The sequence below is a fragment of the Stegodyphus dumicola genome, chromosome X1 (assembly GCF_044657685.1).
Source record: "Stegodyphus dumicola isolate Sdum_Otavi_A_Nest chromosome X1, ASM4465768v1".
NCBI classification, from domain to species: Eukaryota; Metazoa; Arthropoda; class Arachnida; order Araneae; family Eresidae; genus Stegodyphus; species Stegodyphus dumicola.
Window position 1 is genome coordinate 80,115,145 of NC_140780.1, and position 25,422 is coordinate 80,140,566.

The following is a 25,422-nucleotide window of genomic DNA, read 5'->3' on the forward strand; positions in this document are numbered from 1 at the left end:
AGTAATATGCAGATTAGCTAGATATCGTGAACATTAACGGCTTTCGAACTTTAATGGTAACTTATGCATAAGCACAAACAATGTGGTAGTTGAATCAGAACTTTATCAATGCACAGAGATTAATAGGCAAATTTTCAGACATTTACCTGATTTATAACCTGTAAAATTTCGTTTAGATATTTAGACAGCATTAAATTTCGATTTCGAATAATCATGGAGACTTGCAAAGCCAAGTACGCGCTTTAACATGCCTCCAAACGGTGTGCGTAAGTTTCTCGTGCGCACGGTATACTGTTGAGCTTCAAAATGCATGTGACGCAACTCTATCTAGGTCAGTTTTGAAGGGAAAAAAGACCTATTTATTAAAAATGTAATAAAAATAACCGATATTCATATACAAGGAAAAATAACTGTCATAAAAGATAGAAAAAAGAAAAATATCTGTTGCTAAACTAATGATGTAGGAAATGTTACAGTAGTAAAAAAGGGTCCAGGTGCATAGTTTGTGTAATGAACATTTCGAACAATATTGCAATGAATGTGATAATATTCATTCCTACTGAGTTAAGCTAGCATGAAACGTATTTATCATTTTTTTCGTCAGATATCTGATGCAGTAAATTTTTTAAGAGACCAATAGAATGACTTGTAAGTTTTCAAAATATGAATGGTGCAAAGGAATATAGGTAAATGTATTAAGTATATCCTTTTTGTTGATAAGTTTTACACTACGTCTCGTCTTGCAGAGAAGCTCCTGTTTCAGCTTTGGTAGACTGTGAAGCGGTATTTAACTGGAGTTTATGAAACTCTTCTTCGTGAAATATGTGATTTGGGCTGTAACTTTCTTCAAATTTTGTGGTAAATCTTTCTATTAGTTCAAATAGCAACCACCTGTCTTTCAGCTGTTTTAAGCGATATTCATGGATACGTTTTATTGTATGTATAGTCAGGTACCTCCTTTAGGGAGATAAATTATTTTTAGTGGATTAAATGTGCGATAGAAGAACCTTTCATTTTGTCCTCTGCTATAGCTACCTGGCCAGTAAGTGTGTATTTTATAGTAGATAGTTAATCCTGTCGAATCGAAGTCCGCAGTGTGAGGAAGTAAACTAGCCTAAAAGCTATTAATTTATAAGTTATTACTTATCCAAATGCATTTGAATTCTGTACTAATTGAGAGAAGGAAACACAAGCATTTCATTTACGATTTTGATCTTTATACGAATCAGAATATGTAGCACTCTTTTTGTTATTATCATTATTAATTTTTCGATTTCGTTCAGAAGTGTCACACTACGTTCTGGGAACCCGCTTTCCTATGTTGTATCCCACATTCTTAAGGTAAAATTTTAAGCATCTGTTCTGCGTTGAAATAAATGCTACTCAAATTGTAGTCGTAAATTGACTTACCTTCTGCTGCTTTGGCAAGATATTCATTTTCTCTTTTTGTTACTAAGTTCTCTTCTCTAATCTATAATTTGTTTTATTTCAGTCTTCAGCTGTAATGCAACACATCTCTTACATGTACGTCGGCTTGAAATAGAAGTCGAATTTGCTGGCTAGAACCCTATAACACTGATTTTCGTTTATTACTTTTATTAATACCTTCAAATGTTCAAGAGTGAAATATTTTTATTTTCAGCTTGTTAGGTTAAACGGAATTAATTATTAAATTATACCTGTTTAACCTTCCTGCACTTTAGACGAACTGACGTGTTTGAACTTAAATAGAAGTCTAAGCCCCAAGAACACAAGAAGGGAAACTTAACTAAACTGTTTATTGTAACAGCAACTTGTAGTGCAATTAAAATCTATCAACCGCTATTTACAGTATCTTAAAAATTCGAAACAAATATGCACAAAACAAAAGATTCAAAAGATTCAATAATATATTTGCACATCTGAAAGATGATGTTTATTCTGATTTCGTCTTAGATGAATAAATGTGCAGCTAGTAGCTCGACTATAAATATGCAAATCACTTTTGCTTTAAATATGCGATGTAAACTTCGTGGGCTTTGTTTGTCTTTCATATTGGGAGCTGTGAGCAAGAATTGAAACAAGAATACCTTTAAGTTAACGAAGAATATAGCATCAGCGGCTTAATGAGTTTGAAAGAGGCCTTGTAATAGGGCTATGAGAAGGTGCATTTTTGTTTCGCTATTTTTCAGAAAGACATCCCAAGGATTTATTCTCTGTTTTCGCGTGTGTTGATCAAGAAGACTCAAGAAGGCCGGAGTCCGGCCGCACACGTGCCATTATTCAAAGAGAAGACCTCTATATTCGCCTTATGCCTGTGACGCAGCACACTGCATATGCAGCAAACATTCGAGCTTCCATTGATACCAGACTAACACAGCGAACTGTAAAAAATCGATTACTTGAAGAGCATGTCTGAGCCAGATGCCTGTAATACCAATGCATCTAACTCCAAATCACCACTACCTGTCGTATCAAGCTAGAGCTACCTGTCGTTGGAGGACAGAGTTGAGATCTGTTGTATTCTCAAATGACACCCTTTTCTATCTTGGTGCCGTTAGTGACCTTATGTAAATGATAAGGAAGCCAGATGAGCGCTTGGAACCAAGCTATCTGCGGCGTTGACACATTGGACCTACACCAGAAGTTATGGTCTAAGGAGGAATTTCCTCTGACAGCAGGATCATTTTCAACGTTACACCGCATACATTGACAGCAAATTTATGCATCAGAGTAGTGACTGCACTGGTTGTGCTTCCATTCCTGAGCAATATTGCAAAGGCTACTCTCCAGAAGGATAACGCTCGTCTCCATACCGCTGCTGTCTCTCAATTTACTCTATAAAGTGTCGTTATGTTACCTTGGCCTGCGAGAGCACCCAATCTTAATCCCATAGAGCCCATATGACATGAATGGACGACCAATACAGTCATCCACACAGCACGGACCTTTGCTTATTTAATTAAGAGCAATAAGCATGGAACTCTATCCCACAAAATGACGTACTACACCTGAACGACATAATGCATGCGTGTTTGTCCGCTTGCATTCAATATAGTGGCGATTACAGCGGTTTATTAATATACCACCATTTCACATCTGAAATCGCTCTTCTCACGCATACTTTAACATGTGACCTTGAAAATTAATCTAATAAATATGCGACCTGGACAAATGCTTTGTCTAAATTTCATTCCTCTAAACCAATCTTTCTTTTTAGATTTGTATTTTCATTTTCCATCGTCTATAATATAGCGAATATGTAGTATGTATGCTCATGAACTTACTCGCTACTCACATCTAATTCAAGGAACATGACGAACAGGTAAAAATGATTTTTATGTATAATACAGTACATAATGAACACGTAAAATATGGGTTTTAAGCATTAAAGGGGGAAAAAGTTATTTTTTTAGCCTTACTTCTTGTAATTGTTCTTTTTAACTCAGAACCTTTTACTGCCATTCCATTTAGGCTTCAAGTGAAATGAAAAAAATGCCCGAATTCAGAACTTTTTAATCGGGTATTGAAAAACTCAAGATTTTACAAAATGTTTCCCAATTTCTTTCCTCTATTTTCTTCTTCAGTGCACTTAATTTTTATTAATATTAATAATATGCATTTTTACAAACGAACAGCTAAGTTATGCTATCTGTTTGAATAGGCGTGAAAATGTTTGTTGAGTCAAGAATAAATTTAGTTTAGTAATAGAAGAATTCAGTGAATTTTCTTATGTATTAAATCGTAGTATAATAATTTGAAAGCAATGCAAATTTTATTAATAATAACAAGATAAGTGAAATTTAATAAGAAAGTAACAGCAACTTTAATCTGCGATTGTACTATTTTGCAAGCAATAAATGAAACTAAGTGCAAATTCTTTAGTGTAAGTTTTTAATGGAATTTAAATACGCATATATTTGTTAACTATTCTTAACTTGTAGAGAAATTTTCAGTAAATTTCTCTCAACATGAACTTCTTAATATAGAGAGCTTAATACCTTATATTTTTATTCATCTAACTCAGTTTTAGATCTAAAAGTATTCTAAAAATACAGAATCAGAGTATACGAAGAAAAAAATGACTATGCGCTCTCATTTCATGTCATTACAACTCCCCTAATAAGGAACATACGAAGTGAGAGCTTTATTCTCAAGAACGAAATAAGATAGATAAAATTTTTAATAAAAAATATTATGATTGTTTCTATTTGACATAGAGAGAGGATAAAATATTAGGTGAAAGGAAAGTACAATTATTTCATGATTAAATATCTCGTTTTATAATGAACTATTTAGAGGAAAAGCCGTGAAATACTCACAAAAAAATAATAATTCATTTAGCTACTTTTAATTTATTTAAATTAACATATATTTATTGTTCAAAACTATCAGACAGTTTCGAATTATGTCACATATACAGTGCTTTTAAAGGAAATAAAAATGACTCACCAAAATCTATTGGCATGCCAGTTGCACCCTAAATACCTTGGAAAGAGACACAAGGAATGACCATTGTGAGATGGCCCAACTGTATTTAAGAAGGCTGTAAAATATGTGTATCAACATATTGCGTTAAAGATATCAACAAATTTGATTGGTTTTGAAAATTAAGCACTTCGCACAACTTTATTCAGAAATGCCGCAAAATACACTTGAAGTTGATAGACTGTGATTTACATAGCGGTTTTGTTTGCTGAATTGTTTAATAACTAAAAATAGTACCAAACTTTGAAACTTCTGGTGTAGAAGGTAGAGAAAAAAGGTGATTCATTAATTTCACATCAACGTCTGGATATATTATGCTGGCGGGCCACTATTGCTAACGTTGCACTTCCTATGTCTATCATCTCTTTCGATTTCCATATTCCTGTACTGTGTCAATATGAAAGGCTTGAAATGTGATGCATGCTTGATTGATAACATGATTCATTTTCTACTATACATCCTTTGTAGAGATTTAAATCATGTAGATCAGAGATAAAGTTATCTGCAAATTTAAAAATTAAATGCTAAACATCATTTTTGCTTTTCGTCAATTTTCGTTGAAAAACATAAAATGATTTATATAAAATTAGACTCGAAATAATATTATAAACATAGAATGATGTATGCTTTCAATACATATTTATTGATTTTGATGGTGCTGTTATGGGTTCTTCTTCAAAAGATAAGCAGTTTTACAATGCGAAAGAAGCAAGCAGCCAAATATATAGGGAAATGAATAAGCAGAGCAAAGACGAAAAAAGAGCATCTATTGAGCAAAAGCGGAATCAGAAAGATAAATGTCAAGATATTCGAAATCTGAAAGCTTTCTGAAAATATAGAATGAAATTAATGTCATTAGTTAAAGAAAATAAATTTTTCTTCCAAAAATACTAAAGGAAAAACTTCAAAGAAGTGCAATTCACCAGCTAAAGATTCGTGGATGATCTTAGCTGCACTAAACTCTTATCTATATTTAAGGGATAAACTATGTTTGGAATTTAAAGATTGACTTAGTTCTTCTTGAATTACGATTTAGTACTTCTTACAGTTCTTACAGTTTACGTTTTTAATGAGAAATTTAAATTCTCTTTTACTTTGGCCGCTATGTGTCAAACCATAGTGAAAACCAGATGTTAAATAAATTTTCCAAGAACTGAAGTGAGGGAAAGGTCTTTGAACAAAGAGTTCTATTTATTGATGCGAAAATAACTTTTAATTTAAATTTCTTGAAAATCCGAGGAACTTTGCGAATGACAAAAAGAGAATGACAGCATAGGTGTTGTGGTTATTTATAGTAGACTATCATTTCTGACAAGAAAAGGGTAAAGTTTTAAGAATTTTATTAGTATCCATGGCAACGGATTTCAAATTATTGAGTTCCCGAATAAGATAAAATTGTGAAGAATAAGCCTTTACATAGTTACGCTAATTATTTAAACTAACAAATCACTTTTAAGAACTGTTAGACAATTTTTGTCCTATCTGCTTTCTAACTAAAAATATCAGAACTTCAGTAAAGGTTAAAATAAAACATATATTAGCGCTTTCGACTTGATGGCCACACAAACTAAGAGTATAACAGACCAGAATTCCTCCACCTGTCGGTCAGCCAAAACACGCGTTTAAATTAAAAATAATGCAAAGCACAAAATTGCCATTTTTAATTAAGTACTATCAAAGCAATTCTGGCTAGAAGAAGTTCACGTTCGCAATTCAGATTGTAGCAGCAGCGAAGCAAGAACAGAGTGACGATCAGCCTATGCTGCTGAGCGCTCTCGGAAAATATTAGAAAATAGAAGCTTTTTTATACATTAACTAAATTAGACTGGGGAAATTGACAAAAGTAGAAGTTATAGTAAAACCAACATGATAAGCTTTAAACGGGAAATGCACGTATGAATGAGTCGAAATCGTAGAATATTAAACATTTTCTACAACTACTTTATCACCTTCGAAAACTCTAAAGATATCACCAGTATAAAAACAAGTTTGGAAAAAAAAATTCTTTAACTGGTCAGCATCAAAATAGTGAATGAGTTTTTCGGAAAGTTTTTTATCATAAGATTTACCCATCCTTTAATTTGACAATAGTTAATATTGGTTACAGCCGAAAACATCGCGGCAAAAACACCGCGGACCAAAACGTCGCGGAGAAAACAACGCAAGGCGAAAACGTCGTGGGAGAAAACATCGCAAAGAGAAAACATCGCAGTCTTAAAACATTGTAATACAAAACATCGTCGTCGAAAATAAAGCGGTTCAAAAACTTCGCAGTTTAAAAACATCGTCGTCGAAAATATGGTGGTAAAAAATAAAGTATCTACAAATCATAGCATGACGATAACATCGCAGACATGCTTTTTTCAGGCTTTAATAACTGTAAATGGATATTCCTATAATGATTTGTGAGCGCAAGATGGAAAGAAGGATAATTTTTACTTTCATATTTTTTATTTACTAATAAATTGTTGCTGAGAAAATAAGAAGGAAACTTAAGCAAAAATTAATGCAACTTATAGCACTCAATAGAATTTTAAACCGACATAGTTAACTAACAAAGGCCATTAATAAATAATTTTTATAAAGTTTTTACTGGTAATTTACATGAAAAGTATAATCTATAAGTTGCATTTAATTAATTAATGCAATAATTTAACTTTTTCAGCAAAAATTTACTAGTCAAGAAAAAACTGTGAAAGTAAAAATTATCCTTCTTAACATCTTGCGCTCACAAATCCTTATGAGAACTATATTTCTATTTACAGTTATTAAAGCCTGAAAAAAGGATGTTTGCGATGTTATTGTCATGCGATGATTTGTAGATACTTTATTTTTTACCACGATATTTTCGACGACGATGTTTTTAAATTGCGAAGTTTTTGAACCGCATTATTTTCGACGACGATGTTTTGTATTACAATGTTTTAGGGCTGCGACGTTTTCTCTTTGCGATGTTTTCTCCCACGATGTTTTGTAGTACGACGTTTTCGCCTTGCGTGTTTTCTCCGTGACGTTTTCGTCCGTGATGTATTTGCCGCGATGTTATCGGCGTATACCTTAATATTGAATGAGTACTAAAATGTCTTAAAATCAGAACATTTACGGATTTGAAGAATTAAATACATTTAGCTAAGCTCCTTCCCGTATCTTTCCTTTTTAGAAAACAGTTGCTGCAGACAAACTGGCGAACCTGTTATGGATAGCGTCTTCAGGGAAGAACGTGATGCATATTTGTGAATTAGGGTGTAGTTAAATCATTTGAAAAACTGTCATTTCTGTTCTGGTTTCGTTATAAGAATGACATCTTTGCACTTAAAAATAGATAAAAAAATAAGCAGGAATTTTATCTGTTATGAATCATACTGTTCCAGCCCCTCAGCTCACACTTTAAAACTAAGTCTGAACACTACCTTGCTTTTTTGCCATTCTAAATATCCGTAATAACTTTGATTTTTACGAAGCTGGTTATCATAAACCTTTTGCATTTTTTTGTTTGCTTATATTCTCATGCTAAATCATGTTATGCTGCTAAACAGACAAACTAAAAACATTATTCAGATTTATTCCTACATTTATCATGCTCTCGAGTTCTTTAAAATCTTTTATACTCATGAGCGCAGTGATTTGAAAAGAGCTTTTTCGTTTATGAGCTCTTTAAAATAATTTTGATTTTAATATCACAAAGTAAATTCAGTAGTTAAAAAAGCCACAATGATTCTATTGTCATTACATTTTCTCCAGTTTACCAGCTAATAAATTTGTTTGAATTTTTCCTTGTTTCAACTTTCATGTTATTTTCGCACCTATTACTGAATTTCATTAATCAATCTTTAAATACCATTTTTCTGATTTCAATTCTTGGAAAATTTCTAGCATGTGTTTTCAGTGCGGTTTGGCACCCATCGGCCAAACTCAAACAGCTATGTATCTTCGCATGAAGAGCACGAACCTTACGTTCAAATAAATCAGTTTTCATTCATTAATAATAATTGGTCCTTAACCCCACATTTGTCTTTAGCTCTTTTTAAATTATTCTGAAAATGTTTTTCTTGCTAGTGAGCAGACATTTTCCTGAGCCTTTCGCATTTTCATAAATTTATCTATTTTAGTCAAAAATCAATACCAAGTAAAATATAATAATATATGAACCCTTAATTGTTTTTTCCTTCACCGATTCATTTAGCTATCTACTCATCGCAAAATTTATTTGCTCTTGGTAAAAAGATATGCCTATATCAGTCTCCTTCGAAATCTATATAGTTTAGTTTAAAATTTAAGACTACTTATTTTTTTTTTATTTTTTGGCCTAGTTTTATATTTTATTCTTTCATGTAGACTCCATTCTTCCATGTAGAAGTTTTATCAGTTAAAAAAAGCGAATGTTAATTTAGATATTTTGCGAAAAGAAATATAACAAAGCAAAATTTCTTAAAAAGGTGTAAAAACACAATCGTAAAATTAAATTTAAGTGATAGAAAATATGTTAAAATAATACGTCTCTTAAATATCTTACAGGTCCTGCGACTCAAGTTTTTATTGATATTGAGGTCCGTAGCATGGGTCCTGTCTCCGAAGTGGATATGGTAAGATTTTATTACAGCTAAATTTTAGTTAGTTTATTTAAGTTTAATTTTTAGTGACAGAAGCGCTTTAAGGGAAACATACTTTCTCTTGATGTTTTTGATAAAGCGACGAATAGCACTATGGGAAATTACTTAAATATGTGACTAAATTAATCCGATGTAAACGAAGACACTTACATCGCTAGAAATTACCCTCAAAATAGTAAATTTACAATAATTAGTGGTTTGGATAGTATTTAAGAGATAATAAAAAGTCTTATTCTAAATGTTTAATGTTTATTTTAATTTGGTTTTCACACTTTATATTACAATTAAATTTTTCATTATATTTAGAAAATAATGCTTTGTATTATAAAAGTTATTGCTGTCAAAATATTTTTTGTAATTTCGCTGTCATATTTTCATCTTTGTCTCGTCATTGACCTGAAGTATTTGATCTGTATTTTACGAGCTTAAGAAGAAACACAATATCATTAATGTGTTAGTAAATTAAGGATTCTCCTGAAAATATAATTAGTTTTTAAAGAACGTAATGATATCCATAAATTTAAATATCATAAATATTAATTATTGCAATAAAGCAAAATATTGGCTTTTTTCAGCTTTATTATGTTTAATTTTACGGGAATGAAAAAGATAAAAAATGTTAGATAACTAATGTTAGATAACTATGAAAAAAATCATGTCAAAAATGTTAGATAACTATCGAAAGTGTTAGATAACTAAAATTTAACTAAAACAGTATTTGAAACAAATACCTAATTAAAATGTCTTCGCGAATCGTATAAAAATGCTTAAGGGAGTGTATGCGGTTCACGAGAAGCCAGTTTGAGACCACCGATCTAAGACATTAGCATAAGACAGACTCATGGGAATTTTAATAATCAGTTCTAAAAATAAAATTTTGCGTATAGATATATACACTGTGCTCCATGAAATGTAATTATGAACGGTTGTGGGTTATGGAGATACCTTTCTATACGTTTATTAAAAATTATTTAACCCAGCAACACTCTATAAAATGGCATTATCCAAGAAAAGCCAATCTATGTATAAATACAAAATTTAAGTTTCTACTGGTTCATTTTTCGTGTAACAGCATATTCTGCTCCTAAGCTACTATCTGCACTTCCTCCTGAAGCGATTCTCTCCTAATCTGAAAAGAAAGCGTTTCATAATATTTTACTTATACATTTTAGCTTAACATTTCAAAGAGCAGTATAACTTATAAAATGACTTCATGTTGTTTAAATTTATTCAACCATTTCATTTGAATGAACTAATGAAAGATATTTAATATTGTAAAAAGTTTGTTTCATCTTTGTCCTCAATGATACTCAATGATACTAAATATATTCTTATAAAATTCTAACTGCTATTGTTTCTTCAAAGAACTTGTTGCCTTTGGGCACTTGTCTCAGTATCCGCATTAAAAAAAATTTTTTTTTTAGTTTAGTTTCTGCAGTTTTTGTTTGCTGAAAACTTCTGTAACTCTTTGATAACGAGTACTGTAACAAGATCAAATTTATTGTCGCAATCAATTATTAATGAGCATGACACCCTTGCTATAGTGGAGTAAACTCTTGAACTAGTACAGTAAAATTTTAACTTTTTAAATTATAATATTTCGGTGAAAGTCGACAAAATATTAGAAATTAGTTAAAGAGTTTTTTTCGCGTAAATTTACTGTACATTATATTAATTCCAATGTTAAGCTTACTGGAAAAAAAAACTTTTCAAGTAATAGAATTTGCTGCTGAAAATAAGTCGTGTTGATTAATCATACGCTAGAAAATTTTCCGTTTCCTTTGATGTTTAGTTTGTATCCTGATTACTGAGTCTCGAATATTAGAATGATTTTCCAGTTTTTCTCTTACTCCCGGAAGTTCTTCGCTTATGAAATAAATCTGGAATCGTTAATTTTATCCTAATAATTTCATTAACTGCCGAATAACGCGTGTTCGAAATATTTTTTGCTGTTAGGATACCTTTTAAAATTTGAGACATAAATTATCAGAAGCATCATATTTCAAATATTTATTTGCGAGTTGTTTATAATATAAGCTTTTGTTTTCAATGAATATGAGATTTCAAAATGTAGAAACTGACTATGAAAATTTTATTATTTTTAAAACCTAATGAATTTAATACATCTGAACGTATTACTGAATCTCATATATTTCTGAATTATTTTTTCCTCTTCTTTATGTCTGTTTGGTGGTAATTGAAAGTAGCATGAATTTTAATACTATAAAAATAAATGATTTTTCCTGCTTCTGTTCCTATAAATTTGTGCATCGAATTAATAACAAAATTTTTAATTATAAAAGATTGTTATTTTCTAGTCGTATTCCATGGATTGCTATTTCCGTCAAAGTTGGGTTGACCGACGACTCGCTTACACAAGTAAAATGCCGACTCTTGCACTCTCAATATCAATGTTAGAGAAAATATGGAGACCAGACACATATTTCTACAATGGTAAAAATTCATATTTACATACAATTACGACGCCGAATAAATTTGTTCGATTGTATCGCGATGGAAGAGTACTATATTCTTGCAGGTAAGTGTTTTTTCTCCTTTTTCATGATGTTTGTATTTCTAAAGCGATAACTAAAGAAGAAAGTTCTTATGATTAGTGAAAAAATTTCTTAAGTTTACCTTTTACAATTTTAAAGAAAGTAAGGAAATTAATAAACGGCAACCTTTTTAAATTTTGCTTTAGAATAAATAGATAGTGAACCACCTACATTTTAAACAAGACTTGGGTTCCTTCTCAAACTGACAGGCCAATTCTCATCCCGTCTATTAAAAACGCCGTAGCTCAGAAGAAGGTTTTAATAGCCTTGTAGAGACAATAGATTATTTCAATGCTGGAGAAGTGAAAAACGAGCAATGCCCTCCCTGGGACCCGATCCACGGAACTCTCGAATACGCGTCGAGTGTGCTGACCACTACACCACGAACACATGCTACGAAGGTGGGAGAAATACCTTACAGCCTTTTTTTAAACATAAGAGTGCATCGCTGTACCTTACAATATAAATCTCCGCTACTTCCGAAATTTAAACAAAACTGAAATGTAGATTAAAATTTAAAATAATTATCTCGGGAAATTCATGATAAAAATTCTTCTCAAGTATTGGTTCAAACTATTCAATTTCGCCAACAAACTCGCCTAACGAAGGGTTAATACCGGTTTAAAGTAATTTTCAGAGCTAGGTTAGGAAATATTACAAAAGTCAGGGACGTTACCAAAACTCTCTCTAAAACTTTCAAGAACTTTTTTCTTATATTCAAGTAGCTAATTTGTATCCTGGTGAGGAATGACGAAAGTAGAAATAATAATACAGCTAAAATAATAAAGTAAATGGCTAATTAACATAAACCTTACAAATATTCGAAATGCTATAATTACAATTATATGAATTTTATACTCAAAACTCTGAAGAGAAATATGTTGTTTTATAATGTGTATTGCATTTTACTTAACGTAAAATATTGTTACGAAATGTCCAAGCGCGGTAAGACAGCTTCTCCGCAAAGCAGTTTTAGAGTTGCCATAAAATGCCATAAAATGACGGGGGACGGCATGGTGGCCACATTTGGCGAGAAATCGCCCATTTGGCGACAAAATTGGCGATATACCATGGACAGATGGAGAACCTTTTGGAACGAATTCTTACCGGTTTAGCCCAAAATGTTCTCGAACACAAGCCGAAAGTATTACCATTATATAACCCTGCTGGTAAGTCGAGTTAGTGTGCCTCGTATAGCGAGCTGACAGTCAGTCATTGAGCGAATGTCTCGAAGTCTAGTGCCGAGTGTGTCGTCGAGTGGATTAAAAGAGTCTCTAGTGTATCGCGGTTAGTGTATCGTCGAGAGAATGTGTTGAGCTCCGCAAACGACTGAACCGAGGAGTCGGGAGCTATGCTTTGTGTGTCGTCAAGTGCATCGTGAGTTGTAGCGTGGAGAGTCTCGAGAGTACGTGGAGTTCCGAGAACGACCAAGCAGAGTCGGGAGCTGTACTTTGGTGCTTTGCAGTGAAGCTGTCTCCACCATTATAGCTTGACAGCCTGAAGGCTGTGTCGCTGATTGTTCCAGCGAGTTTATAATATATCTTCGACTACTGTAAAACGTGACTTTGGAGGTGTCCTGATTAATATCGGCCAATAAAGTGTGTTTCGATATTCCATCAAGTGCTATCGTCGTTATTCACTCCAAATCCACACGAACCCCGTACGAACGTGAAGGAAGAAAATAATGCAACAATATGTACTATTTCGAAGCATGAATAGGCTGTTTATATACTCAGTAATTTCCTTGCAAAATTTCATGAAGAATCAGATGATTAAATAATTTATCCTTACCATGTATTATATAATAGAAATAAATAAAATTAATTTTGATGAATTTAGAATGGCAAGGAAAGTAAATATGATGAAGATGCATCTAAATATTTCCGGATTTGACAGAATTTTGAAGCAAAAAATTTAATATTTAGTGGAGAAGATTATTTACTTTGAGCAATAACAAACGCAAAATAGTGAGTAGCAATCGTTTAAATTGAGAGATTTTTTTTTAAATAATAATTGTGCTTCAGAATGTTAAGAAATGCTTACAAAAACTACATATCCGAATCTTCACAAGAAGAAGAAAATAAATAAGCAAGCAATATGTTCGAAATCTTACGAATAAATATTAATCTTTCATATTTTAACGCAGTCGTTTTCGATAAGTTTTCTTAGTTGGAAGAGGTGGAGAACTGGCTAATAATCTCTGTATCTCCAGTCGCCTTTCTATTTGCGACTGTTTTGCTTGTGATGATTTAAAATTATCCTAATAGAGAAATTTTTTCAAAATGAAGATGGATAGATATTAAAATTTAAATACGTTCAAAAAATAAAAATAAGAATATGTCTAGGAACAACGTAAACAAGAAAGATTTGTTGAGCTAATGAACACTGATCGTCTTCACAATTATCAGGTTTATTAAAGGTATAAACCAGTACAAGCAGGAGAGATACGAAAATTTCACCATTGGTTGTACAGCTTTCAATTCGTCTCACTAAATATACTGCTGCACCCTAGTTTTGATGGAGTACACCCTATGGCGTTCAAGGTCTCCGTCTCCTCATCTCCTACCACCACTAACTCGACAGGACTTTCAGCTTGCGGTGTATTTTGAGTGAACTCTTGGGGCACAAACTTTATACACTTACAAACGGCAATGTCTTCTCAAAGATTCGAACTCGGGCCCATCTTTGCGGCAATCAGCGTCACTAACCATTATACCGTCTGAACAGCTGGCAGTTTTTTTAACAGGTACAGGTTGAAGCAAGGCCTGCATTTGTGCTTTCCCGAAGGTATAGTAGGTATTGTCGGACTTTTCTAAAACTGTTAAATTCTATTTCAATTTTGATGCAGAATATCTCGAGGGGCGATTCAAGGATCTCCCATCCCCCTTCCATTTACATCAACCACTCGAGAGGACTTCACTCTTGTTGTCTACTTTGAGTGCGCAGTTAGTATACATTTGCTAACATCAATGCCTTTTACGGGATTTGAGCCCGACACATCGATCCTATTCTTCTTGACTCATGTCACTATATTCACTTTGATCAGAAAATTCTGCAAATTTACTAGCTTGCGGCATAGTTTAAAAGTAGGAGTTTATTCTTAACCTGAATGCTATTAATTACATTTCATATTACATAATCATATTTAGTTACATAAATTACATTAAAAGTTACATTTCAATTTTTCAGCGATGCATATCTTCACAAAATTAATCTTTTCTAAATTCCATTGAAATGTGGCTATAATTTGAAACAAAACTTATTTATCATATTAATTGTCAAATAATCTCCGTTAGAATTAGACAACATTCCTTTTCCAACTATAACTAATTTTTTTCTGAAATTTCACAAGGTTTGTCATCTCTAGCGTATGTGAACTTATGTATTACTTTATTTACATTTCATTTAGACTTACAATACGAGCAAGCTGTCCTATGAAACTAGAGAATTTTCCAATGGATGTGCAGAGATGCCCTCTTCAAATTGGGAGCTGTAAGCATATAAAATTTCTGTTTCTATTATTGTAAATGTTTTAAGATAAAATATAAAAATTGTTTGTTAAAAGCCTTTCGCTAAAACATACAAATTGAATGGTTGCCGGTGGAGTCGCTGTGATTGTAATAGTATCTGAAGCAAATCCATAAAGTTAGAATGTGACAATATGCATATATTTGTTTTTCGAACATTTACTAAATAATTTTGAATTTTTCAGTAAATAATTTATAAAAAAATGTAATAAAAACATGAATTAAATTACTTTCAGATAAAGAAAATTATCTCGATTTAACAGGTGCGTAAACTTAAATGTGATTAGCATAAAATTAAATGTCAGTTATTTTAAGTAAATTCATATTTCTTTTATGGCGAAATATGAAATAATCTATAACTTGCTAACGTTGTTGCATTTACATATCCTTCTACTCTTGATATTAAAGGACGGAATGTTCAGAAATAGCCTTCGGAGTTACAAGTCTGGGGTGAATAGTTAAGGAACTGAAGCCTGTAGTCTCGTTTTTATAACGTTTTGCATAACAGTACGTAAATTTATTGGAAAAGGGAAAAACAAAATCCTAAATTTTTAATGTAATATTAAAAAAATTAAAGCTGAATCATCAATTAGAAAGGTTTTTAAAGAACGTTTAGAGCGCTTACTTTCGAGAATTAATTTTCAAAAAGTATTTTAGGTAATACCGAACATTGTTTATGTGCTTTTTTGCAGTTGGATACTCTGAGAAGGACATCCTGTATAAGTGGAATCCAGCTAGAAGTGTGGTCATTGCACCTGACATGAAACTGTCCATGTTTGATGTCACTGAAACTCCTACTGGGAACCTCACTGAAAGGCAACGAAAAGGTTTGTACCTATTGTTTCCACTTATACACGAGTAATACGGTCCGCAGGTCAGAAAGATTCCTTTCTAATTAAATATATATTACATTTTAACTTTGTAAAAAACCACGTAAGCATAATGCATGCAGCTCATTTAGCCTTTGAGATAAGAGATAAACTATCAGTAAGATGGTTGACGTTGGTACGTAAAATGGTCAATGAAGAGAAAAAAGGTGATAAAAATGTTTTGATAAAAAAGGACTTTTGCGTTAATATTTTACTATTTGTATTACGACCAGACAAACGTCTAATTGATGATAAAGTAATGTCTTCAGTATGAGATAAAATCTTTAAAAATAAGACTGTAAGATAAAATGTTCTAAACTGCTTACTTTCCTACAATGTTTTTGCATTTTAGCACGATCATCGAGTCAATCGAAAAATATGATACAATATTTCTCTTTAAAATGTCTAATAATGATTTCAATAATCTAGCTCCTATCAGTGCAGCTATAAGTTGGCTAATCTTGGCAAGAAGAAATTTTTAATTGAGGTCCCAGGAGATTTTTAAACTACAAATTGAGTTTTCACAGATGTAGCTGATGAGAACTTAAGGTATAATACCGCTCTATAAGTATTTTAACTGTTTCTGGAAACTAATGTAACTGATAATTTTCTATTTTTTCCTTTTACAAATTATTGAAGTAAAGCCTCAATATTTCTACACTGTGTTTATGTGATAATTATTGTTTCTATTCTTTCGAAATTTTACACAATTCCTGAGGTAACATTTTATTCCACTGAAGTCCGTATTTCCATCTTGCTTGCAATAAAATTCGCGTTTTTGCAAAATGGATTTAAAAATCCTAGATTATCATATAAACTTCCGATAGTTTTCAAAATTTCTCGCTTAGTAATTTTGTCATTGTTTATCGTTCCCACCTTCTGTAACTTGCGTTATTTAAATTTGAAGTTTATCCTTTTCTCTGTTACAGATATAACCTAAAATTTTGATGTATGTACTCTGAATATGCTTTTCATTCTCTTTCCAGATCTTGCATAACGAGTTGTCATTTGTAATCGATTGTCTCATATTAAAACCCCCTTTCCTAATCATATTTTAACGTTCGCTACTTCTTCAGTTGCTTTATTTATTATACCAGTACCTACTATTAGGTGGTCACCGTAGAAGAAATTATCTAAAACGATACTCGGATTCTCATTGTCTGTATATGAGCCATCATAGCTTCTCCCAATGAATATGGACTTGGATCTGCTCAACGAATTACTCGGATCACACGCAAGATTTTCATTTTTCTAATCTCCATAAGATTTCTATCCCTCCATAAGAATTCCATTGCACTTCTAACTCTAGGCTCTAAATTATTTGAAGAAAGACTAACTGAATGTTGCCTGCAATTCCAATCTAATGTTCTCGAAATTTAATCAAAATCTGCAGATGCCTGAATAAAGACTGAGCCCTGATTTTACCATTCAGTGACAGTTAGCCTTTAGCATGCAGCAATGCATCGAAAATAGTTTCGGGGTATCTTTCTGTTCTGTAATCACACTTTAATGCAGCATAAAGTTTTCAAATACCCCGATTCACTCATGATACCTTGCAAATTTGGATACATCACTATTTTATAACGTTCATGAAACTTAAAATTTTTCTTAAATCCATAGTTGCTGAAATAGCTTGTCTTGTATGCTAGTTCCATCGCAAACAAACTGTATATCAGTTGAGCTCAAATTCCATAGATTTAAAACATTTTGTAAAAGTAGCATCGTTTTCTAAGTTGTGACTATCATTAGATTTATTAGAAATTCCTTAAACATTTAACTGCGTCAAGTTTGCCATTAATTCGGATGTCTAATCAATTTTTAAAGTACTTTTAACTTGTGTCAAATTCTGAATAGTATTTAAAAAATTCTGATGCATTACATCTATTTTTTGTTCTCCACATGGACCATCCTAATGTAATTTCTGCCGCTCTAGTAATTCAGAAACTCGGCAGTCACTTCCTGTAACAATCTTCCAATACGTATCTCAGCCAATAAGTAACGAAGGTTCTTCGTCTTTAATTCTAAAATGGATTGTGTCATTCATAATACTGAACTTTGAATTTATACATAATTTGGAAATCGTTCTACTATGTATTGGTTAAATACCTGTTACTTCTGTTTCTAGGGTTCTACACTACTTTTTTCTGTCGTATTTAATGTGTGAGTCAAAACGAAACTGGCACTGTTCTTTTTTTCTATCTGTCTGTTTTTTTTCTGTTATTTTTTCTGTCTGTGCATGCATAAATTCTTACAAATTCACTACCAATAGTTTGTAAGGAATTTTCTCCCTCCTTAAAGTGCACTTTCGTGTAATCGAAGTCACGGCCTGGAGTTCGTATCTAGACGAGACCATTGTTCATTTTCTATGTTTTATGCTGTAAAAAAGAGAAATTATTCTAAAAATTGGTAAACGCATCTTTTCAATATGTTTTGGGATCAAAATTTGAGCTATGCAATTGTTTACCTTTGTTTTAACATTTGCTGGAGCAGTCTATAACAGTGTAGCTTTCAGATAAATTTCACTAACCGGATTCATGGCCGTTTACAGTTTAGCAAACCTTTTCATCCTTCATCAGCTCTACGCGAATCTCAGCTCGAGGAGGAGGGTATTTGACGTTAAAAATAAGACTTTTGGGTCTGTCATTGCAATTAACAAATTGTTGTTTTAATTTACTTGACCGAACTACATGCTCAGTCTGCAGCCACAAAAATATCTACTGTTTTGCATTAAGCTATCAACTTTATTCCCAAGCTCTTTATGACAGTTTTCACTTCTGGGCTGCGAATTATTATTATAAAAAGGCAAATTTCCTGCAGTTGTTCTAGGAATTGAAGTATGTCTTTTCTCGCTATAGCTCTTTGGAATCTATTTTTCTTTTCTGGGAAATCATTAAATGAGTGTTCCTGCTTTAAGCTTTTAAGAGAATTGTTAGTTCGAGATTCACTTTCGCTTGTTTGCCGAAACAAAAATTTCGTTCTCATGTTTCTATTTCTTTTCCGAGAAAATTTAATGATTTTGTTATATTACAAGAATCACCTTTTTCATGCTATCTATAAAACTTTAATACAATAGAATCTGGAATAAGTTTAGTAGAAATTGGAAAAACAAACTTCCACACAAACTTAGTTCAACATCAAAGAGCTTGCAAACCATTTTTTATATTTCTTTTGTATCGTATGGTTCCCGCAATTGCTTTAAGCTGGAACCAGATTTTGCAGCATTTAAATTAAAAAAATATCAATATGGGACTTAACAGTAATTTCTTTCCCCTCATATTTTTAAGCAATTTCACTGCTAAATCATAATTATTTTCTTATACTAATAAGTTTTAATTATTAATTAATTATGGTTCTCTTAAGATAGATTAAAGGAAATGTATTTATTAACTTTATATAAACGCCCATTAATATGAGTAGATTTTCAGATTGCTATTAAAGTTTCTGAAACTATTTGAAGTCATACTTAAAAATTCTATGTGTATTCTCGATGTATTTATTTTTCGTTTATCTGGTTAATTACTCAAAATAATTGTGAAGTTCCTCTTCAAAGATAAATCTGCTTAGTTCCTATCCAAAGATTAGATATATTTCTTCACTTCCGTTTTTGCGCAAATAATGGGCGCTCTGTATACCTCATTACTTTCGACTTCAACTTCCAGGTCTTTTAATTCAGGAATTGTACCCTTAATTTCGAGATCTAGCTTAAATATTTGTTCTGCTTTCTTTTATAAAATTATCTCACATTCCTCCAATGATTTTATATCTGCGGTTTCTTATTCAAATAACTCAGATATTCTACGAATTAATTATATTTTTAAACTTCTTATCGCTTTCCTTTTATTTATTCATCTACTTTTTTAGTACTATTTTCATTCGTGACAGCATCTTATATATAATTATACAATTCTAAGTTCTAAGCTGTGTTAATAATATCTTAAATAACTCAGTTCAGTTGTTATAATAATTCAGTAAAGCAGTTCACATTTATTCAAATTTCAAATGGAAACGTGCTTCTTTCATAAAATCTCCAGTTGTGAAGACTATTTAATACTTATTAGAACGGAATCAAATTAATGATCAAGTAAGCTCTTCTGTAGTTAATAAAATCTTCAGCAATACGGTTCTAAGAAAACTATTCAAATTTACTTAACTGTATATCCATTTTCCTGGCCGTAGTTCGTAGTAGTAGTAATATAGTTGATGCGCTTGCCTTCTGGGTCAAATTATCAATACGCTTTACAAATACTCTAAGTCTAATGAGATTTTAAATTCTTTAATAAATTGAATTTTAAGATTGACATAAAGTTGCAAATGTAAAAATACATATTTGCATATGAATATGGATGCCACTGCGAGCTTACGGCAAGACTTGATTAAAATAATTGTTAGTTCATTTTGTCCGAAATGAAGTTCATTGTACATCTAAATCGAAACTCGTATTTGGCGGAATGGCGTCTCCGCTGCTCCTTTTCTCTGTCTGGGCGAAGTTTCAGTTCCATTCACAAGAATGTGTCCTATACATCTGCATATTTCTTTTCAAGTATGGATTTATAAGATCCATGTAATATCGGACCCATTATGTACCGGATGCTTACTATACCAAATTATATAAGATATCACAAATGAAACTGTTCCATAAAACTTCAAAAATTAAAATTTTTATACGAGAAATGCATATTTTGCAAGAATGCATTAAACTACCAATTACTTGATTGAAACAAACACATTTAAGAAAGTGAGAAGAAACGAGGAAGCAGATAATCGTGTTCAAAACTCAAATTAAAAAAAAAAATAGGGCGATTTTCCTCTTTGCAGGTTGCTAGACAAATTTCAGTCAAATTAATATTAAACAGTTAAAAACAAGAGATTATTTAAATCATAAAATTTATGTAAACTTTAACAGTCTTTCTTTTTCTTCTATCTTCAAACAAGCATATTTGATTTATATCCCAAGGACAGATACAGCGGACATGGCACGAGCGTAAAGTTATAATTCCGATGTTGGAGCTTTTGGTAAAAAAGCTGACTTAATACAGTAGATGGCTTAATACAGTAGATCATTATTAAGACCTTCTTTATTTATCATTATCGGTGGAAAAAGAAGAGACTTCCTTTTTAGTTGTTTAAGACATCTGCTTCAGAAATATTAATAATACAAAATTGTAATAATACAAGTATATTATTACTATATGGAGAAATTTGATACTTCCAGTCAACATTCAGTTTAATAAAAACAATATTATATTAGAATTAGTATTTCAAAAACGTGGTTTAATTAAAGATATTAACATTTTCATTTTGATCCATGAGTCTTTTTCTTAGCAGTTGAAGATTCGAATGAAATCAGGACAGCAAATTTAGGTTGAGAAATAGGAAGCGTTTTTCGGTAGTGTTTTGCGAATTTTCAGATTTCTGATTCCATGAAGATAAACAAAGCGCAGTTGAAATGTGTTCTGATAGATATGTTGAATATAGAAATAATTTTTTAATACCTTTAAGCTATATGTTTAATTATATCTCATTCGTTTCATTTGTTAATCATCAGAGCTTATAGTATTATTATACACATTTTGCATTGCTCATCATGAGCCTGGGTGAGAGGAAAGAAGGGCAATTTTGCTTCTTAGAAGTACAAAGCATATGAAATGAACGGGACAGAAATAAAAGATATTGATGCTGTTTCTATTTGGTTTCGTGATATGAACGTTTTTAGTCAAAAAATAAAAAAATTGCTGTTACAGTACAGTACAAAATTAAGAGTATCGTGTTTATTTTTCTATCGCATCCTGCACATTTAAACCGCTTGTGTAGTACAAGGACGAATTATAAAAAGATGAAAAAATAGTTTTTATCATTACTACGATTCTTTATACTATAAATATGTATAGCCATTGGGATTGTCGGAGCAGGAATCAGGAGCAATGCCCTCGCTAGGATTCGAAATCCGGACATCCCGATGATAGTCAGCCACCACAAAGGCGTAAGGAAAGGAGAGAGAAAACATTATATAATCTTTCAAATTTAAAAGTCGATTGAGAAGGATTGAACTCAGTCAACAAATCCTGGTGATGAAAAATTATTGTCCACCACATTTTAGTTTGGACCCCAATTGTAAAGTCATTTGGTTAATTTCGGAGCAGGAAACGTGAAAAAATCAATGATACACTCCCGGGATTTAAACTTCGGATCTTTCATCTGCCAGCCGGCCTCACTTTCCAGCTACACTAGAAGATACGTGATAAATAAGGAAAAAAATCCTTAAACCATCCCCCCCCCACATAAAGAGTGAGTGTAAGAGTGGGGTCCGGTTTCCAAATCTAGGTGGCGACGAATTATCGTCAACCACATTTTAGTTCAGGTTGCACTTGTATATAGGAATTAGATATTTATCAAAGCAAGAAACGACAACAAAAAAAATCAGCAATGTTCTCTCGGGATTCGAACTCCTGACCTCCCGATATTAGCCAGACGGGCTTCCAATTACAGCGCAAAGCCAAGCTGGAAAGAAGAGGAAAATACCTTCCAAGTATTGCCATAAATTATGGTAATTTATTTCAAATAAATTTGTCAAGGCAAGAGTAGAGTCGAAATACACACAAAGAATGTTAAAATTTCAAAAATTTTTAAGACATAAGAATTGTCAAGATCATAAAGAAAATGAACAAAATCGTGAAAAAATACTTGCCCCTGAAATATTAAAGATGAATTTTGATGAATGAAGGCTAAGTATGCAGTTTTATACTACTTATTATATTTAACGTGTAATGTTATTCGTATATTGCTAGTGTTATTTTCTAAACATTTAGATGAAAGATGGACATTGAACAATATGACAAATAAATTTCCGAAGTACAGCATTATGATTCGTCTAAATTTATAGCTTGTAGGGTTTATATTTATTTTAACTAACATTTATTTTAAGTTTAAACTATCTTTCCTGTCAAGCCTTACTTTCCCCTGGAATCGCCAATGCCAGAGTATGTAAATTTTAGTAGAACGCGCAAGGATTCAAATTGTCAGCGGAAGTAATCTGAGTTAAATAGAAGGGAAACGAGTTCGAAAGTGTGCTTTCTTGGTTCACGAGCGTGGAGGTGGCTTGTTAGAAATTGAAGAACCCCGCGTTTCGGCCTGTGTGCTTGCCTCGGTAGATTGTTAATCTTTCAACGTAATGTTCAGAAGTTTGCTGAATTATCAGCGGTATCTTAGAACGCGGTGAGGTTAGTTACGTTTAGAGAGCCTCGTAGTTAGTCACTTATTACTATTCTTTTTTTCAGTTTCTTATTTTTATTTTACCGCCGGGTCGGCGTAGTTTGTGAGCGTCAAGAGCACGCATTTGTAATTTCTAAAGTTGAATAAAAAGGGATTTAAACCCTTCTCAAGACTTTGTTTACTTTCCAGTTCTCAGCAGTCACCACTATTGTTGCGTGCAGGTTGGAAGCGCGCAACATTACAAGCTATATTATCTTTTTAATCCTCATATACTGCAGCATATTTTCCATTGAGAATAATTAAAGTTTTACATCATAAAATATCAAAATTTATGCAGCAAACTCTTATTCTTATTTTTTAAGACGAAGTAAGTATACGAATCTATACAGCTGAAAGAATTTTAAAAATTGCAATACTGTATTGTGTGTTCATTAGTTTAATTATCATTATTAAGACCTTCTTTATTTTTAATACAAAAGGTAAGAGTAAGCTAAAGCATTTTGTAGACAATAAATACTCAAAAGGATATATTCTACAGAAAACATTTTCGCATGGAAACACACATCGCACGGAAATACCATAATTGCATTGAAATCTGAGATTCTCAGAACCGTAATTATTTGAAACCTGTTTCGCTGAATTTCTCAATTTTAGTACCGATTATATGATTAGTGCTGTAATTTTGAGAAACCCGACTACTCCATTCATAATTCCATTTACCATCATGAAACGATAGAATTATGTATGGCTTCTAAATAACAGTTAACTTACCTCAGAAGCCATTTCGGTTAACTTCAGTTAGCTGTCAACATCTGTTCATAATAGAGACTTATTTTGAAATTCGTTTGCAGTATTCGAGATTCTGAACTGATCTGATCTGAATCTTAAAATTACGTGTGCATTTTATTAGTGAAGGATAAAATAAAAGGGTCATATTAAATGCGGAAATATTTTGATTTGCTGATAAGACATCTACGGAAATAAACTGAAACTTAACAATATTTTACGATATGACTGTAATAATGCATATTCATTCAGTGATCAATTCTCACGGAAAACTAAATTCAAACAAAATTATTTTTATAATATTAGCGAGAAGGATCAGAAAATTAGATTTTGATTGACAGAGGTCTGCATTTTGACTGACGGAGGTATTCCATGAATTTTGCAATGAGCAGTTTATATTATCTTCCTTAGAAATTCCACTATGAAGTGATCAAAGGTATACAGCCCTTGACTTTGTCGTTACAGATAATGAATTAGCCTAAGCTAATTTCATTTTTATTGGAATATAGTTAAAGAATAGGAATATCTATTTTTTTTTCTGCAGTGAGTTATATTAGTGACTGATCGACCGACCAATGAGCTATCATAACAAAAGCGAAAAGTAATTTTATAACTTTATGAGAAATTACAAAGATTTTTTTCTGGAAATTTTTTCTGTACTATTCCATAATCAACAGAGAAAACAGTATCAGGATTGTAAGTTAACCGGCTTAATATCCAATGAATAAAATTAAATATCTTGAAAGTGTTACGTTTCCGTACAATTTGAACAAAGTTACAAAACTTGATTACATCGCACTAAACTATCTCAGGCAGATAAAACAACAACTTTGGAAAATACAGACATATATGCTACGCATTTTAAAAGGATAAAATGGAAGTGAAAATGATATTATTAATGTATTAATTGCTCTTTTAATTAAAGATCACTATTGGAAAATTTTGAGAAATAGAGAAGGAAACAAAAGTAGCGTTCATAGATCTTCCTAAAGTTATATTAATGTTGTTATTAATAACAACACTGTTAAGAGTTTCATATTGTATAAAATATCTTTTTTGCCATTTATTTTCCCACAGTCTCTGCTTTCGAATTCAGAGGAATTAAGCTTACAAATTAACGAAAGTATTTAATACATTGCTTTACATACATACACACACATAAACCGTGTTTAAATATTTCTAGCTAAACATGCACTGGAAGCATTTAAAATACCATTAAACTCTATTTTGTGTGCCCAGAATTTCAGAGACTTTCGACAGACTCATTTGCATACAAAATGTCTCTATTTGCGAAATACACTTTTAAATATTTTGAAGGCCTATTTCACTCTACAAAGTATGCTGTCATTCATTGAATCATTTAGGCAAAAGCAACAAAATTTTGTATAGTTTTGAAACG

The 25,422-nt window shown here is 31.9% G+C and overlaps 1 protein-coding gene across 1 annotated transcript in view; it reads left to right on the forward strand.

The window, feature by feature from the left end:
• The window catches only part of LOC118186879 (gamma-aminobutyric acid receptor alpha-like), a 79,687-nt gene that overhangs the window by 23,426 nt on the left and 30,839 nt on the right, over positions 1 to 25,422 (forward strand). The window contains exons 3-6 of the mRNA XM_085808168.1: positions 8,983 to 9,050; positions 11,396 to 11,616; positions 15,042 to 15,124; positions 15,852 to 15,986. Coding sequence (XP_085664294.1) covers positions 8,983 to 9,050; positions 11,396 to 11,616; positions 15,042 to 15,124; positions 15,852 to 15,986 — 507 coding nt within the window. The remainder of the gene's footprint in view (positions 1 to 8,982; positions 9,051 to 11,395; positions 11,617 to 15,041; positions 15,125 to 15,851; positions 15,987 to 25,422) is intronic.